At 38.4% G+C, this 18,250-nt stretch overlaps 1 protein-coding gene across 21 annotated transcripts in view; it reads right to left on the bottom strand.

Annotated features, from left to right (window-relative positions):
• The window catches only part of L3MBTL3 (L3MBTL histone methyl-lysine binding protein 3), a 101,649-nt gene that overhangs the window by 60,323 nt on the left and 23,076 nt on the right, over window positions 1-18,250 (bottom strand). For 6 of the 21 annotated variants that reach the window (XM_081530832.1, XM_081530834.1, XM_081530835.1 and 3 more), the window contains 8 exons: window positions 11,016-11,127; window positions 10,567-10,641; window positions 8,955-9,114; window positions 7,525-7,657; window positions 5,652-5,736; window positions 3,912-4,003; window positions 1,718-1,822; window positions 293-428 (listed from right to left, as the gene is read on the bottom strand). In XM_081530832.1, coding sequence (XP_081386958.1) covers window positions 293-428; window positions 1,718-1,822; window positions 3,912-4,003; window positions 5,652-5,736; window positions 7,525-7,657; window positions 8,955-9,114; window positions 10,567-10,641; window positions 11,016-11,127 — 898 coding nt within the window. The remainder of the gene's footprint in view (window positions 1-292; window positions 429-1,717; window positions 1,823-3,911; window positions 4,004-5,651; window positions 5,737-7,524; window positions 7,658-8,954; window positions 9,115-10,566; window positions 10,642-11,015; window positions 11,128-18,250) is intronic. The other 15 variants (XM_081530842.1, XM_081530844.1, XM_081530845.1 and 12 more) reach the window with 5 other exon arrangements.

The following is an 18,250-nucleotide window of genomic DNA, read 5'->3' as shown; positions in this document are numbered from 1 at the left end:
AGTATCAAACAAATGTTATGTGACATGCAAATAAGTACATGGATATAGTTTATTCTCTTAAGTAGGGTTCTATTTTTTAAATTTCTTTCACTTTAAAAAACATTTTTCATCATGAACAAGAAGCTTAAGTTTGGGCCCACCTGATTAATAAACATTTCTCGTCATGAACAATAAGCTTAAATTTGGGCCCACCTGAATAACCACAAAGTCTGAATTCTAAAAAATCTAAATTACAATATAAGAAATTAAGTATTTTCAGAATATAAAATATGAAATTAAAAAGTGACAATACCTTTTGGAGGATGGAGTTTATGGCCAGTTTTCTCACACCACCCAACTGGGTGGATATCCAGAGCATCAGCATTTACCCAGAAGTCGTAACAATCAGGGTATCCATCAAAGTGCAGCTTTATCCGGTATCCACAAACCTGTAATAGGTAAAGAACAGAATACTTGTGTACATGTACAAAAATAAATTAACATGGATCTCAAGTATGATATGGATTATGTTAAAGCACCATTGTTAAACAGCCACAAAAACAAGTGAAAAAATAACAAAAATCTAAAGGCAAACGCTATTTCGTTGGGAAGAGCTGAGATAGGGGGTTCTGGCCTCATCCCTAGTTCCATTAGAAGCACACGGATCTGGGTGAAGAATAATTCTCCCATGTAGACAAGTCCCCCTCCTCATCCCCTGCACTGTAGAAGCACAGGGTGCACAGCTCCCGCAGGGGCCCAGCGTGGGTGCCCTATTGTGCACTGGCTCAGTGCTAGCTCTCTGTCCTTTACAAAGTTCCACACACAGCGATACCTGGCCAGACCAAGGCTGGTGCAGACACGGGGAGAAGTCAACAGTCTCCTTTCCACCAATAGCAGAGTTGGGAGAAAGAAGAGCCTCCCCAGTTCATACTTAGATGAAACAGGATCCCTGGAATGTGGTGAGAACTCACTCTATGCAACCCATGCCCAACACTGAGGCCACACATCTGCTTAAATTAGGGCGGCACTTGGGGGAGTTCTAAGTTAAAAGGTCACGTGGGTTTATGGAGCCTCTGCCAGGTCACGCTTGGCACCAAGCTCACTAAAGTTTAGCCTCTCAATCTTCTTCCCATTAGCACAGCAGATGGGTTCTATGTTCTGAAGGAGCCAAACTTTTTACAAGACCACTAAGTCACTGAAGGAAAACTATAAGTAAAACTAACACACAAGATCATCTGATTCTTTGAGGAAAATTTTAAAAGATACCTCCCTCGTCTCAAGGGAGAGAACAAGGAGTCAAGCGTGTAAAGGAAAAAAAAGTTCTTAAGAGTTCTCAGTAATGTACTGTACTAAGATACATATAATTGACTTGGACATTTTTTCCTGAAAAACTTCAGAGATACCTTGAAATACTAAATCTGTTGGTCTGTCTCTTATGTTAAGGAACGTGGTATGGCAAAGGCTATGGTGTCAAATGGATCAAGGTCAAATCATGGTTCTACTACTTTGAAGCTGTGTGACCTTGTATACCTCACTTAACCTCTCTGAGCCTCAGTTCCTCCATCTGTAGAATAGGGATGAACAAGGGTTCTTACAAAGATTAAATGAGGTAATGTTTACAAAACACTAAGTACTGTGCCTGGCATAAAGGAAGTGTTCAACAAATGGTATCTTTTCCCATTATTAAAGCCCTATAATCGCTATTTTATTTTAAAAGTAAAGATGAGGCAAAGCTTACCTCAGCCACAGTGAGGACGCAATACACAGACTGATGTTCGGGGTCCACACCTTCTAGTTTCATGCCAACTTTAAACCCATTTTTGTTATATGGAAAAGATTGATACTAAAATGTAAAATGACAGCAGTTTTAGTGAGTGATAATCATTCTTAAGTAAAGACTATACAACCAAATCATAAACAGCTCCTAAAAACGCAGGAAAAAAAAAAAGGATCACCGAATCATCTCATGTGAAAATGGACAAAGACAGCAAAGAGGTGACAGAAAAGGAAATTCAAATGTTTTACATATTTGAAAAGATGATCAACCTCCCCCATAAGAGTCATACAAAGCAAAATTACAGTAAAATAGATTCCACCTATCAGACTGATAAAGAACAAAAAGTTTGGTTACAGTATGCTAGCAAAGCTCTAGGGAAAGAGATGTATAAATACATTGCTAATAGGGATATAAATTTGTACAATCTCTAGCGATCTCCTGAGATCTATAAAAAAGAACATTCTCTTTGACTCAGCAATTTTAATCCTAGGAAATTATCCAACAGAGATAGCCACATATGTGCAAAATGAGCAATGTATGAGGCTATTCACTAAAGCATTTACTTAGCAAAAGATTCATGTATATATATTATATATTCCACATAGTGGAGAAGGAAATGACAACCCACTCCAATATTTTTGCCTGGAAAATTCCATGGACAGAGGAGCCTGGAGGGCTACAGTCTATGGGGTTGCAAAGAGTTGGACACGACTGAGCACGTTCACAGTCCACATATACATATAGTATTTCATCTTATGTCTGTTCCATAATAACTTAAGCCGGTCTCTACTGACTGACACATGTATGTGTGTAACACTCATGCTCATGTGATATATATATATATGACATACATATATGACATTTATGTCAACAACAGTATGGACCAGTTTACATTATTACGGAACAAACATAAGATGAAATACTATGTATGAGTATAAAGGACTGATGAAGTGGGTAAATGAACTGAGATGGAATAATCTCCAAACTCAGTTAGACAAAAAAGCAAAGTTCAAAACAGTATGTGACATATGTCATCAAGTGGTTTAATGTAGGGGTAAGATTTGCCTATATATTGCTTTTATGTACATGTAATTTTCTTATAGCACTTTCATATTTTTGATCCTATGAATGTATTGCTGATTCAAATAATTAACTGTATTTAAACTGTTTAAAGTGTAAAAAAGACTATTATGCAAAGGACCAAAGTTGTGGAAAATAATTATACAGAACAAGTCACATGCAATTGCTATTATATTTGAATTAAATAGTCTTAACGTAAACATAATCATCCCAACATTTACTATTCACCACTTTTCAAAAAAAATTGTTATTGACTATTCACCACTTCTTAAAAATGGTTTGTTAATATGTATGTAACAAAGTATTGATGGCAGATTTATTATATACCATGTGACATATAATTAAATCATTTAAATCAAGGGTCAGTGAACTACGATCTATGGGACACATCCAGCCAACCACTGGTTTTGTGAATTGAACTTTATTGGAATATTAGCCATGTTCATTCATTTATACATTGCCTATGGCTGCTTTCATTACAAGAACAGAGTTAAGCTGTTACAAATGAGACCATATACTCCATAAAGCCTACAAGATTTTCTATTGCCCTTTATGGAAAAAGTTTGCTGATCCCTGGTTTAGCCCAGTGACAGCAGTTTCTACTCACAACTACTTTTACTGATCCTAACTCACTTCTGATAAAATACTTTTACTATAGTTAATATAACAATCCGTTTTTTGATGTTCTGTTATATTATGCAAACCTCAGTAACTCATTTTTATTCTCCCAAAGCCATGACATTTTATGCTAGTTTTTCTTTATCTACTAGTTTTTCAGTAGTAATAGAAGCATCTTTCTTCAAATCAATGCATGAAAGCCTAACAAATGTTGACAGAAAACAGCGTCTGTGTGTATTTTCATGTGTGTTGTGTGCCTATGCATGTGGGCCTAGGGAAGGTGTGCATATATGATGATAGTTACCCTCAAAGGTCCCCCTCCACATATGAAAAACAGTATGTTTGAAAAATTATCCCAAGTCACATTTCCTAGACAGTAGAAACAGCAATACTAATTCCAGACCAGCATTCCAGCTCCTTTGCCCTTATTCACAATGCCTTCTAGAAGGGTCTGTACCTCCTTGAACAGCTTTGCCGGCACGGCCACAGCTTTCTCCTCTTCCAGGTAGGAGGCCCAGCACCAAGCTTTCTTTCCTTTAGGAGGCAAACCTGAAAGGCAAGTGAGACTAAACTGACAGAATTTCCAAATCTAGGAAATCAGAGCAGTATACTCTGAACTCTCACTTCCCTAACTACCCCCAGGCCTGGCTCTTCTCTTACTTCCACGACTGATATTTCTCAATTTCTTTTCCTGACTCCTCTTCTGAAGAAATGAGAGCTAAAAAATAAACTATGTGTATATCCAGGAATGAGTGTAGAAGAAAGGAACAGAAGAACTTAAAGTACTTTTAAGAACTTAAAGTACTTTACTTAAAGTCCATTTACTTTAAGAACTTAAAGTAAATGCAGGAGACGCAGTAGGAAGCCAAGATAGACCAGAATCATGGAAGCTCAGCAAGTGAGAGTGTCTAGAAGCAGGATGCTCCAAAGTTTTTTCCTAATGAATCAAGAAGCTGAGAACTGAGGAAAGGTCAGTGCACTGAGTAACTTAGGGACTGGTTGCTAACTTGGAGAAAGGGGGAAAAAAAAAATCAATGCATCCAAGGCCAAATTTTAAGTTGCAAAAGAACACATAAATGATAAAGATATGGAGTCAGTCTACAGCAATTTTATTTGGGGTTAATTGAACGAAAAATGAAAATGAAGAAAGGATATATAATGTTAGGCTTGATGGGTTTTAAAATTGAGGGAAAGATATTTGGAGATGAGCTTAGAACAGGCAATGATAACGCTCATGAAGAGGAAGAAAATGGAAGACCTAAGAGAGGGAAATGACTGAAGCAACAAGGCCACTGAAGGGCCAGAGCCCTGAGAGTAGAAATGAAGGGGAAGGGACAGAGAGGACAAAGACATTTTTTTTTGACAAAGACATTTTTGAGGCAGAGTGCAGAGTAACTGAGAATTTACTCCCTTTAATGTCAGCGATGAAATACAGAAGGCCATCCAAATGTAAAAGTTAGGCTGTGTGCTTGATGCAGGTAGAAACATCTCAAAGCATTTTTAAGAGACAAACAAGGGAGGAATGTGGTTAAGCCCTGAAGAGAAGCACTGGGTTCAGGCCCTGATTCACAGGGACAATGTGACTGGCAGGTCAGGATGGGACTCTGCAAAATACAGTGACCTAACATGGAAGACCGGCCGGGCAGACGCGGCATGTCCTTCAACACAGCCTAGCGGGGCACACAGAAGCTTCTGAGGAGACAACCCAAGGTCTGGGATGAATAAGGCAGCGAGTTAACCCACCAAGTGCTGAGGGGCGGGGCCTAAGGTCTACATTCCTCAGAGAATAAAGTGTTCCTTGAGGAACAAAGAAAAGAAAAAAGGGTACCACGTCAGGAAGTTATGGTTGAGAGAAAACGTTAAAAAAAAAACATTTAAAATTTTATGAAATGAGTAAGACCAGAGGTTTTAATCAAAGTGCAGAAGTAAAAGAAACCTACTTAATGGAAAAATAAATAACAGCAAATGATCTCAAGTTTTCCCTGACACTGCTTGAAACTTGCTAATTTCCACTTTCCCCTCACCCTTTTCTTCTTCAAAACTCCAATTTTTATTGACACAATTTAATCAAAGACAATCCCCAAATGATCCTTTAACTGCCATAGTGTGCATTACAATTAAGACTAAAATGTCTGCCTGTGTGAAATATTTTCAACTTCATAAAATTACAAGTAAAACCTTCCTTTCATCAACTCACCCTGCTTTAATACAGCCGAATCACCTCGTCTTTTCCTTCGGGCTCTCTGCGAACCCCTCAGGATCCTCCCATCTTGTTTGTTTTCCTATAATAAGGCAGAAAAGTTTATGATTCTTAAAAGTTCATGCAATTGGCATCAATGAAAAGTTAGAGAGCTGTCAGAAAGCATTTTTTTGCACTGTTCTTCAGTTTCACTTCATAACTTTGAAAGAAAGTAAGAATATAGGTCACTTGAGAACTCTGTTGCTCTTGGCCTGAGGTCCTTACAAAATAAGAACATTTCCAAGAATTACACTCTGTTATAGCACAGATACTGTTCCCACCTCCTTGAAATGCTTTCTTCTTTCAGCTCTTTGACCACTCTGGTCTGGTTCCCCTGGTATCTCACTGCCCCTCTTTCTGGCTCCCTTTGCTGACATCTCCTGCCATCTAATCCCCTTCTCTTCTTTATCCAATCACTCTCTTTAGGTTTGAAAGATCATCTGTCTGCTAAATATCCCCTGTTTATATCTCCAGCCCTGACTCCATATTCATATATCCAGATGCCTACCTGGGATTTTCACTTGGACATCTAATAAGCATCTCAAACGCATGGTGGCCAAAGTACTCTAAGCTCTATACTCCACTCTGGCCTTCCCATTCTCAAGAAACGGTATGATTACCCAGTCAGCAGTTCAAGCCAAAAAGCTAGGAGTTATCTCTCATTCTTCTCTCTCCCTCATATACTCTGCCAACTCTGCCTTTAGCATCTGTCTCAAAACCACTGCCTTCTATCTTAAACAGCCCTCTTATTTAGTTTAATACAATAAGCTTCCAGCTGGTTTCCCTGATTCTACTCTGTTCTCACATGTCAAACCTAAAGAGATCATTTTAAAACATTCATCATATCAAAGTATTCCCCTTGCCCTCTACTTTCCAATGGCTTCCCAGCACACTTGGAGTAAAGTGACAACCCATGACTCTGGTTTACCATAAAGCCCTGGACTGCACAGAACTCTTCAGCCTCATCTTACTCCACTCTTCTCTAGCCTTCAAGGCTCAGCAACCTTGTCTTATTTCCTTAAACAAAGCATGCTACACATGTTTTTACCTTATGGTCTTTTCCCCAAACAATTCCATTGCCCTGCAGAGCTCCTAACTCCCAACTTTACATCAGCCTCCTTATTCAGATCATACTGTCCAAGCCACCCTCCCTGGGAGGCATTCTGATAACCCAGCTTAAAGCAGTCCGATTATCTCAATGCTCTATTGTACTTTCATCATAGCGCTTATCACAGTCTGATATTTCCCCCAGTGGTTTACTACATGTCCCTGAGAAAAAAGATCCTGTCCTTCTGCTATCTTATCCATCCCTGCATTCCCAGCTCCTAAAACAGTGACTAACCAATAATCATTGCTCAATATTGATCTTAAGGAAAATGCTTTGAGACTTCAAAGTTGTCTTTTCATATAGAGTTACTAATAAATACTTTAGAGATGAGATGTTTATGTTTTAATTAGCATATTTTGAATTAGTTTTCCCTAAATATATGTGACATTTATCTGCCATTTTCTACCTACTCACATAGTTTTATAAGATCTGTCTGGAATTTACTAAAGTGAGATTGGCATTTTGCTGTCAAGAAGAATTTAAAATTAATTTGCAGAACTGAAGGTTCTGCCATTGCCTCTCTCGCTCCAACAATAAATTTCAGGACTTCCTACTTCACCCTGAGGGAGGGGTACTATACTACTTATTATTCTCGTCTTGGGATGAGGACAGTGACACACAGAGAGGGTAGGTGGGCACTCTGCTGATGGTAAAACAAGATCACAGAACCAGCACTGAAACCCAGGTGCTACCTGCAGAAGGAGCAGCCCTGTGGGTACTGACCATCTCATCATCTCGCTCTTCTTCCTCCTTGGAGTCAGCTTTCAGAGTTAACTTTGGCTTTTTCTTCCTACTACACTTAGAATCTTCTTCCTCGTTGTCTTCTCCCGTGTCCCTTTCTTCCTTCTGATCTCTGCTGAATTTATAAACCCAAAAGAGTGACAGGAAACAATACCCATCAAATATCTACATGTTGGTTAGCAATGCAAAAACCTTTTAAAAATATTAACCAGGAGGAGAAATGTGTATGTATTAGAATATCATAGATAAGAGACACTTCAGACCAAAATCATGAATGACACTGTCAAGATAGAAAGTAGAAATTAGCTTATATATTAATTTACATAATTATTTATTATAATTATGTAATTAATGATAAAATTTTAAAAGTGCACCAGCCCTATAGGTGAAACAGGTTCTAACAAGTTTAAAATTATTGGTTTTTCACAGCTACCATCCATACTAATGAAAGAATTGATTATATGGTGAAGGTGAAGTCGCTCAGTCGTGTCTGACTCTTTGTGACCCCATGGACTGTATGTAGCCCACCAGGCTCCTCTGTCCATGGGATTTTCCAGGCAATAGCACTGGAGTGGGTTGCCATTTCCTTCTCCAATTGATTATTTGGAGCTATCCTAGTCTTTGGTGGCAATTTTAAAGCAACAATCTAGCAATTACTGAGGATGCCAAGTTCAATCAAAAAAGGCCAAATGTAATTTGGTAAAATACGAGGTGGCCAACAAAAACAGACAACTCCCCAGCCTATGCTGATTAAAATACATGAGAAACTCCACTAGAACATAAATACCAAGTCATTTATTTGAAGTACACAAGTATATGCAGGAAATACACCTTGTTAGTGATAAGTTGACCTCATCACAGTCCCCCAAGGCAATCACACCACCATCAGTCACAGCTGATGGCCCTGTCTCAGAATCCTCAGTCTGTCCTGAGAACCACAGAGACACAATTACAAGACTCCTCACTATGGCCATTCAGTGGATGCTCGGTCACGGGAAGCTGTATTTCATTCATGGGGTTTTAGCTGAATTACCTAAGAACTTCCAAAATATAAACCCAAGTACATTTTCACAAACATCAGTATCACTAAAATGTGTATGTAGCCCAAAGAGATCTAAACACTCTTGGCTGGAGAGCAAATTAATGTAAACAAAAGACTAAAGAAAGAGGCCATGATTGTATTGCAGGTAGGACATGAGTAGCGTAACTGAATTCAGACCGAAACCACCTGGTCCAGTAGTGGGATTAGGGTCCAAGTGCCTCCAAAGGGAAAGTTTTGGGGTGTGGGGTGGGGAGCGGGGGAAGGCGTTTGGATGACAGACATCAGAGAACGCTAAGCTTCTCTATTCCTAAGCACCAGGCCTTTGGACTCTAAAACTCATTTTATAAATGGAATGTGGGCAAAAACCTACTTGTCTTTGATATGTCGAGCACAATTCTGGCTGCAGTAGTTTCCTCCAGAAAGACACTCATCTACATTGCCATACTGACAACAGTTCTCACAGAATTGAAGCCCTTCTACTTTCACTGGATCCTTCAACCTGAAAGGCATTCCAGTCTTCTCAGAAAAGACTAGAAGATGAAAAGAAGAAAAAAAAAAAACTTAAAACCATGACAAAAATCGTGGCAAAATACATTTAAACTTTTTCCTCTAATAATTTTGTTAGCAACACAATAAAAAGGATAATGTTTGTTGAATGAATGAATGAACACTGATCATTCCTTTGGGAAGGAGAGGAGGATGGGCTATGACAGGGATCACTCAAATCATCTACATAACAAAAACGTCTGACAAACAAAAGCTTGTCTAATGCCTTTTCTACAGAGTTCAAAGTAAAATGAAGAAAATTTCATTAGTCACTAAATTCAGAAGATCAAATTGTCCATCGATAGAATCCTTTACAGCTGTTATCTTTTTGACAAATTTAAAAAGAGTTATCTACGTTATATTATGTTTTTGATGAGTGACTCTTTTAGTTAATGGGCTGAATCAACATCTTTCTATTTTACTTTTAACGTAGGAGATCTCCTGAATCATAATTATCCATATTGTCTAGGAGTCCACATTTCCTTTTGTCTGAATCATTAGGCTAATCATTCATTCAGCAAACACTTATTAGGCACTGATTTATGCTAGACACTGATAATGACAGTACAGACCTTGCCCAAGAGAGCTCACAGTCTAGAAGAGAAGACAGGCAAGAAAATCAATATTTATAATAAAATGTGATACATGCAATAATTGAAGCATGAACAAGTTCCAGAAGCAGTGCAGAGGAAGAAGTGACTCATCCAGCCCGGGGTGGTGTGGAGGGCGGGGGGTGGGCAGTGGGTAGTTCGAGAAAAGATTTTCTGATAGAAAGCCTCAATAGGGTTTTGAAGGCCAAAGAGGAATTTACCAACTGGACAAAGAGAGAAACAGCATCCTGGCTAGAAGAAACAGTGTGAGCAAAGGCAAGGAAGCATGAAACCACATAGTCCTGGGAGAATTCTATGTAATTCAGTGTTGCTGGCCCTGCCAGAACACAGCGTACAAAGAACAGAACAGAGAGCAGAGACAAAAGCAAGCAGGTGGGTGCGGGTCACCCAGATCTTTGTATGTTTTGCTAAAGAGACAATAAGAAGTTGGTGAAGTGTCAGATAAGCAATCTACATCAGTTTCTCTGACTTCAGTGTGCTGGATAAATTGGGGGAGATCAGAAGCAGAGGGATTCTTTAAGAGATATCTGCAGTGGTTCAGGTGAGAGGTGATAAGGGCCTAAATTAAGACAGCGGCAGTGATAATAGGCAGAAAAGGCCAGACCTGAGACATATTTAGGAAACAAAAACCAAGAGGATTCAGTAACAGGCTATGGGGCTGGGAGAGACCAAATTCAGGATGACTCCTAGATTTCTTGCTTGTCCACTGGATGGATGGTGCTATCATCAACTGATATTACGGGCTACAGAAGAAAAAGCAGGTTGGGGGAGGGGAGAAAGAAATAGAAAATGAATCGCATTTTAGACATGTGGAGTTTGAGGTACCTGTGGGACATCCAGGTGGAGATGTCCAGTAGGCAGGTGGAAATACGGGCCTGGAGCTCAGGGGAGAGGTCGGGGCTGGAGATAATAGATTTAGGAGTCATCAGCATATAGGTGTTAGTTACAACCATCGGAGCAGATGAGAAAAAAGTGGCAGGCTTTTGGCTAAATCACCTGGGTAGGCTATTATAACATGAATTTACTTGGTAATTTTCAATTAACCTTGTGCTATGACAGATCTGGCTTGAGGAAAGAAGACACTTTACAGTTATTTCAAAAATATTAAAGCTGGTTCCATATCAGTTTCATCATAGAAATTTACCTAAGAATATGTGACATGACGATCACCCAGGATTTTCAAAGTTCCAGCCTATTATAAAACCTTAGATAGTCTCACATTAAAAACTCTCCAAAAAAAATAAGAAAAGACAATGCAGATGACCCGTTCTTACCTTCTTGAGCAGTTGGTACCATCCAAGTTGTAGTTGCTGTTGCTTTTTTAACATTTTCCATCTCACTCTCATCTGTAATAACTTCCAGGGCTCCAAACTCATTTACACGGAACTAGCAGCAACAGAAGAAAGAGGCAAAATTTATAAAAGTGCTCAATACTGCCACCATTTAAAGGCTGGCACATAAGAGTCTACTAAGAGTTAATTACAACAATTATATCCAGATAAGCCCCAATTATATCCAGATAAGCTCACCACCACTATGAAGACCTTTGCATTTAACAAATCTGGAATTTCGGGAAGAGGGAACAGAAGAACATGGCAAAGCACTTCTTAAGGACACAAACCACCACCTTTGCACTGTCCCATGGAGTTGCCAGCTCACTTATATGGCTCGTAATTTCAAATACTATTTTTTTGCTAAGGCTTTTTTCTCATATTTCATATTACTGTTTAATGATTAAAGTTAGTAGAAGCAGAATTACTGTTTTCCGAGAATCAACTTGTCTCACCCAAGTTCACCTAGTTCAAAGAGCAGGGAAAATTACCATTCTAGAAATTCAGATTTGCACATCCAATCCCCATATTCCAAAATGTGAAGAAGGAAGGCTGAAGCATGAGTCATGGGACCCACCCCCCACCCAGGCTCCATATTTCCTCTTTCTTTCACTGCTCTTTAGAATTCTCCATTATAGTCATTCACGTCCAGTCTGCCCAAACAACTGGTAATATCTGAGAGATCTGAACAAGCCTACTAGCCTCAGGCCAAGTTTACCACTAAAAAGTAAGGGCATTTTGATTTCATGGGTATTCTGGACCCCAAATATTGAAAATTTCCTCTCACCTCATCTCATGGCAAGCCTCAAGCCAAATATTCTTCTGCAATCTCCTGGGCATACTATGTTGAATCATATTGGGCATAATGTGTTGAAGGCTTTAACCACTACCTGTGTGCAGGGGCCCCATCCTCTTTGAAGCAGCTAGGTTGACTCTCACATTCATGAGAGCCAAAGTTATTCTGTATTCCTTCTGTTTTTCCATAAAACAGAATGACATAGGACATTCACTAATTTTACCAGGGGACAAACAGCTAGAAAGTTCAAAATTCAAAAGGATCATAAAACATTGGCTTAAAGTTTTTAGATCACTCCCAGAAATATATATGAACATGCAAATATGCAGTATTTAAAATGAGGCCTTGTATTTTCCAATCTAAAAATCTATTTGGTCAACATGCCAACAGAATGATTAATTTTACCAAACTAGATTCAGGCTACAAGTCAGAAAAATCTTCAGCCAAATTTACAACTAATTATTCTTTCCACCAGGTAAAAATAGCACCTTAAACAATTTTCTGCACATGGTCCACAATTATTAGAAGCTTTCTAGTCAGAACAAGTGACATTGTTATGGAAAGTGAAAATGTTTTCTCCCTATTATATATTCCAGATACAAGTTCCCAGGTAGCATGCATATACTAAACCTGTGGATTCACCTAAAAATGTCAGTTTAAGAGGTGGTAAAAAGTCAATTGGGAAGGAAAGAGCTAAAAATAACTTCACTTGTTGGGAAAAAATAAAGTTTTAAATGATCAACTCTGAAACCAGAATATTTGAAAATAAAGCTGATAGTACCATCTACTGGGCAAGAGTAGAAAAGTCAAGCCATCATGATTATTAATTAATGAAGTTAAAAATGATGGTAGAAAATCAATTCTGAATGGAATTTTTAAAAAACTGGCATTAGCCCAGGTAAGTAAGTTTACTTTTAGTACATGCTGATGTTAATTTAAGCTTTTTTGACAAATATTAATACAAAATCTGGGAAACAGTACAAAACATTTACATTGCACAGCAAGTCTTCCGTGGTTCAAATTTCCAGACTGCTGCTAAAGTACACCCTGGCATTTCAAACACTGAGAAAGAGAGCACAGCTGATTTGAATCTTCAAATCAAAATTCAGACCTATGACACCTGGGCGTTTTAGGCTCACTTTTAAAGTTAAAAGGTAATATTCCCACAGAACAACATTTAATTCCAGTTATCTTTTCCTTCTCCTAATAGTCACTGTGTGGAACTGACCTACAGTCTAAGCACAAAGTTAAAGATGCAATGCACTTAGGAACACAGATAACTCCTGTAAGCCGGGGACCCATGAATGGACTTCAGGGGTTGATAAATCACATGAAATAAATGCAAAATTATGGTTAAGGGCAGACAATGATTTATCTGTGGATAGGGTTCATTAAGTTTTTAACATATTCTCAAAGGCATCTTATAACACTGGGGGAAAAAAAAAACAGAACTCCTAAAGGAAAACATATGCAGAACACTATCTCACATAAATTATAGGAATATTTGGGGGGAATCTATCTCCTAACACAAAGGAAATAAAAGCTCCAAAGGGGGCACTTATTTAAACGTAAAAGCCTTACACAGCAAAAGTAATCATCAACAAAAGGAAAAGATAACCAACTGAATGGGAGAAAATATCTGCAAATGATATAACCAACAGGGGTTAACATCCATGTATCTAAACAGCTCATGCAACTCAATACCAAAAAACAAATAGCCCAATTAAAAAATAAGCAGAAGAACATAATAGACATTTTCCCAAAAAAGACATATGAATGGCCAATAGACACATGAAAAGATGCTCAACATTGCTAATCATTAGGGAAATGCAAATCAAAACCACTGTCATTTTATGTATCATCACCTCACAACTGTTGGAACGGCCATCATGAAGCTGTATACAAATAACAAATGTTGGTGAGGATGTGGAGAAAAGGAAACCCTCCTATACTTTGGTGGGACTGGAACTTGGTGTACTCATTGTGGAGAACACTATGGAAGTTTGTCAAAGACCTAAAAACCGAACTACCATATGAGCCAACAATTTCATTCCTAAGAATATATCAAAAAAACCAAAACACTAATTTTATAACCTAAGTGTCCACCAACAGATGAATGGATAAAGAAAATGTGATACACACACACAATGGAATACTGCTGCTGCTGCTGCTAAGTCGCTTCAGTCGTGTCCGACTCTGTGCGACCCCATAGATGGCAGCCCACCAGGCTCTGCCGTCCCTGGGATTCTCCAGGCAAGAACACTGGAGTGGGTTGCCGTTTCCTTCTGCAGTGCATGAAAGGGAAAAGTGAAAGTGAAGTCGCTCGGTCGTGTCCAACTCTCAGCGACCCCATGGACTGCAGCCTACCAGGCTCCTCCGTCCATGGGATTTTCCAGGAAGAGTACTGGAGTGGGGTGCTATTGCCTTCTCCGCAATGGAATACTATGCAGCCACAAAAAGAATGAAATTTTGCCATATACAGCAACGTGGATAAGACTTGGAGGACATTATGATAAGTGATACAAGTCAGACAGAGAAACACAAATATTTTATGGTATCACTCATATACCGAATCTAAAAAAACAACAAACTAGAGAATATAACAAAAAGAAACATACTTACAGATATAGAGAACAAACTATTGGTTACCAGTGGGGAGAGGGAAAGGGGACAAGGCAACATGGGGGCAGGGCATTAAGAGTTATACACTATTAGGTACAATATAAGCTATAAGGATATATTGTACAACATGGGGAAATATAACCAATATTAATAATTTTAAGACTATAACCTTTGAAAATTGCAAATCACTAAATTGTACACCTGTAACTTATAATAAAACATTAACCTCAAAGTGTTTTTAAAGTATCCTATGATATGCTCAAAGTCTGAAATTGGTAACATTTTATGAATGGTGCTGGAACCATAGAAACTTGATAAAATCACTTTTTTTCAGGTTATTAGTTCTTTTAACCTACACACCTTAAAAGCAGTATAAAAAAATTAGCAACTGACTCCATTCTACAATCAAGAATGTAAAAATTACAAACTTTATAAAAAGGCTTTATAAAGCAAATCAAGCATATCAGTTGAGACTAACTTTTTCTGTTAGTGGGTACATATAGGTCAATCAGAAAACAATTAGGCCTGAAATATTTAAGGAGTTGAGAAGGTTTTACTTGTTTGTCTTGGCTTAAGCTACATTTGATTCATTCTCTTCTTTATTTTTGCTCATAGAGACAAAGGATCTTTAGCCTATTTGTGTCTGTCTTTAATAATAGATCATTAAAAGACACTGCTGAGATTACTGATTTTATTACTTACAACGTTGAAATAAATGTGAGTTCTACTTACCAGTCTGTTTTAAGGGCAAAGATATTTAGTAACTAAACTGTTCTGAACGCCAATCAAGACAAGGCAAAACCCTGCACAAAGAGTGCAGTGAATTTTCCAGTTGGGTTTCTGCATCAATGCTGCTGGGTCTTGCCCCCGTTTAAGTGGCAACTATTCTTTCGAGATAAGATGCTATCACTATTGGGAGTGTACCGACATTTTACTGAGGGATGCTGGAAGGCTAAATCCTTATGACACAGAGGAATAATTCTCTGTGGATCAATTTCGGAAATCGTATAAGAAGTTTAGGTAGAGAACTGCTTAGGGACAGCAAACCCTACCGTGCATCTTTCCACTAGCCTCACCACTTGAGTTGCCTGCCTGCTCTTACAGCTGGCCTTGAGATATTAATCTACAAACACTGATGTGCATTTTAAAGGAACAAATTAGACAACAGTAAAGTTTCCAAAGCTTGTTTAAGTGAAAATGTCTTGTTAATGACTACAAGAGGACCAGCGGACACTTCCTGGTCTCCCCTAACACTGGACTTGCTGATGCTGGCCCCCTTTCTGAATGTCCCTCTCTCTCCCTTCTCCTATCCCCGTCCCCAAAAGTCCTCACAGACTCCTACCTATTTTCAGGCACCTAAAAGCTCACATGACATCTGTTTCCAAAACCCTCCGGATCCCTCCAGCTAACATAATACCGCCTCTAAACTGCTGTTAACATTTTCCTTTCATCTCTTTTGATATGAAAACATTTCTCTTGTTAGACTGTAGAATAGGAGTGTAAGAGAATCCATTTTGAAACCAGAAAAGCCTGGTTTTAAGACCCAGTTCTACCAATAACTAACTGTCTGACCTTGAGCAAGTGACATTAACCACCCCAGGCCTCTGTTTACCTCATCTATAAACTAACATCAGTGACATAAACTGCCTCAAATGGGTTAAATAAGTGACTTAAAGTAAAAGGCGTAGGGCCAATCCCTGATGTCTCAGGAGGTAAAGAATCCACCTGCAATTCAGGAAACACAGGAGACACAGGTTCAATCTCTGGGTCAGGAAGATCCTCTGGAGAAGGAAAAGGCAACCCACTCCAGTATTCTTGCCTGGAAAATCCCATGGACAGAGAAGCCTAGCGGGCTACACAGCCAATGGGGTCGCAAAGAGTTGGACACAGCTGAGCAACTACGCACAAGAAACAAAGTGCTCACCAGAGAATAAGTTCTCTATTCTTTCTGCCACTGCACCCAAAAAAGGAGCTTTTGCATTCTGCTTCCTATAAGGGTTAGTTAACCCAGTGGGGAGTGGGGAATGGGGACTCCAGCAACAGGGACCAGTAAAAAGGGACCAAGGTGTGAACGAACTGACTGGGCTGGAAAGGAAACAGGGTGGCATGGAGATGTGAAACGAGATGCAGCTGGAGAGCAAAGTAATGGTCAGACCACCAAAAACCTTTTGTGGTGAACTTAAGGGGTTTGAACTTTATCACGAAAGATACAGGAAGCTGCTAAGGATTTTAACAGAAGAGTGATATAACTTGATTGGCCAGCAATCATGAGGCTTTTACAGAGAAAAGTTCTTTCAAAACGGCAATAAACTGAAGCATATAAAAACCTGTTCCCATGAAAAGAAACTGACCTCTATGTATTTCCTGAATTAACTTCAGCTGGTTGTCTTAGTGATCGTGCATTAGGAAAGCCACATGCCTTCGCCCATTAAAAAAAAGAGAAGCTTCTAGAGTCAAATAGGCAAAGTATGACGTGGGAGAGTAAATTTCATGATTTATTTAAAGTTCTTTCCAATAACTTAATTGTGAAAAATAAATTTCTCCATCAGATCTCCTAAGCAACTCAAATTTTAATATGAAGAGCAAGTGACTCCTAAGCAATATAATCAACTGCTGAGTCTCTGACTCTCTATGGATAAAAGGAGTTCTAAAGTAGAAAATGTTTTTTAAATTATTTTTTTAAGTGGGGTTTCAAACTGTCAACAGCACATAAAGTAAACTGGGTACATGGCAATTACCCAGGTAATTAGATGAGTCTAAAAGTCAAATCAAATAACCTAGTTTATAATACCCACTAAGTGGCTTAATTACCTGATTACCTTTATAAAAGTAATAGGTTAATTCCTAAAATCCATTGCTTAAAAAACCTTCAGGCAATCTAAATTTCTCAGAGATGAAGACGTCACTCTATTATCAAAATCTAACTGAAAAAAAATTATAAATTTCATCATCCACCTGACACACACACACAAAAAGCCATTCAGAAGAAAAAGGATAAAAATGTACAAGACATATAAGACTCTGAAACAATAAAAAAGGTAGTTTACATAATACACCATAAAGCAAGAAAAGATAGAATTTGTTAATTTTTTTTACACGTATTTTTTTTTTAAATTCTTATAACCAGCTTATGACATAGATCCTATATCCCCATTTTACAGATAAAGATTCTGAAGTTCAATTTAAACAAAGCTCATTTAGCTAATTGTGGTTGACACTATCAGAATCTCAAACAGTTGTTCTTTCTCAAAAATTTCAGCACTCTATTTCCATATCTAATCCAGATGAACATTTGGAGAATGTTAGAGCAGATAAAATCCTCAGTATTCATTTAATGCCTTATTTTACCAAAGAGAAAATTGGCCCCAAAGAGATTAACTGACTTGTTCAAGGTCACAGAAAACTAACACTAAAAACCAGATCTTCTTTCCAGATTTCAGTAAGCCTCACTGCAATATTTTTGTTAAACTAAACTCAGATAGATATGTTGGCACACAGCACTGAATTAAACCTAAACCAACTAAAATCTAAGTATTTTTCCAACAACAAGCAGACTGTCCAAATCTCACCACTGAGGATCAACTAGAAAAGTTTTGGCTCAGGTACTTGTCAAGTAGCCACTAAAAGGGAGCAGATTCCAAGAAGTCAATATTAGGGTGCATGAATTTCTAGTCAAGACAGGCAAGAAAGACAAGCATTAGTGAGGTAAGCCAAGAGACAGTCAGGGAGATCAGAAGTTCAAACACCTAAGTGACCAAGT

Source organism: Giraffa tippelskirchi, chromosome 9 (genome assembly GCF_054371585.1).
Source record: "Giraffa tippelskirchi isolate mGirTip1 chromosome 9, T2T-mGirTip1v1.2.pri, whole genome shotgun sequence".
NCBI lineage: Eukaryota > Metazoa > Chordata > Mammalia > Artiodactyla > Giraffidae > Giraffa > Giraffa tippelskirchi.
The sequence above is the reverse complement of the archived record's forward strand: the minus strand, read 5'-3'. Positions and strand labels throughout refer to the sequence as shown.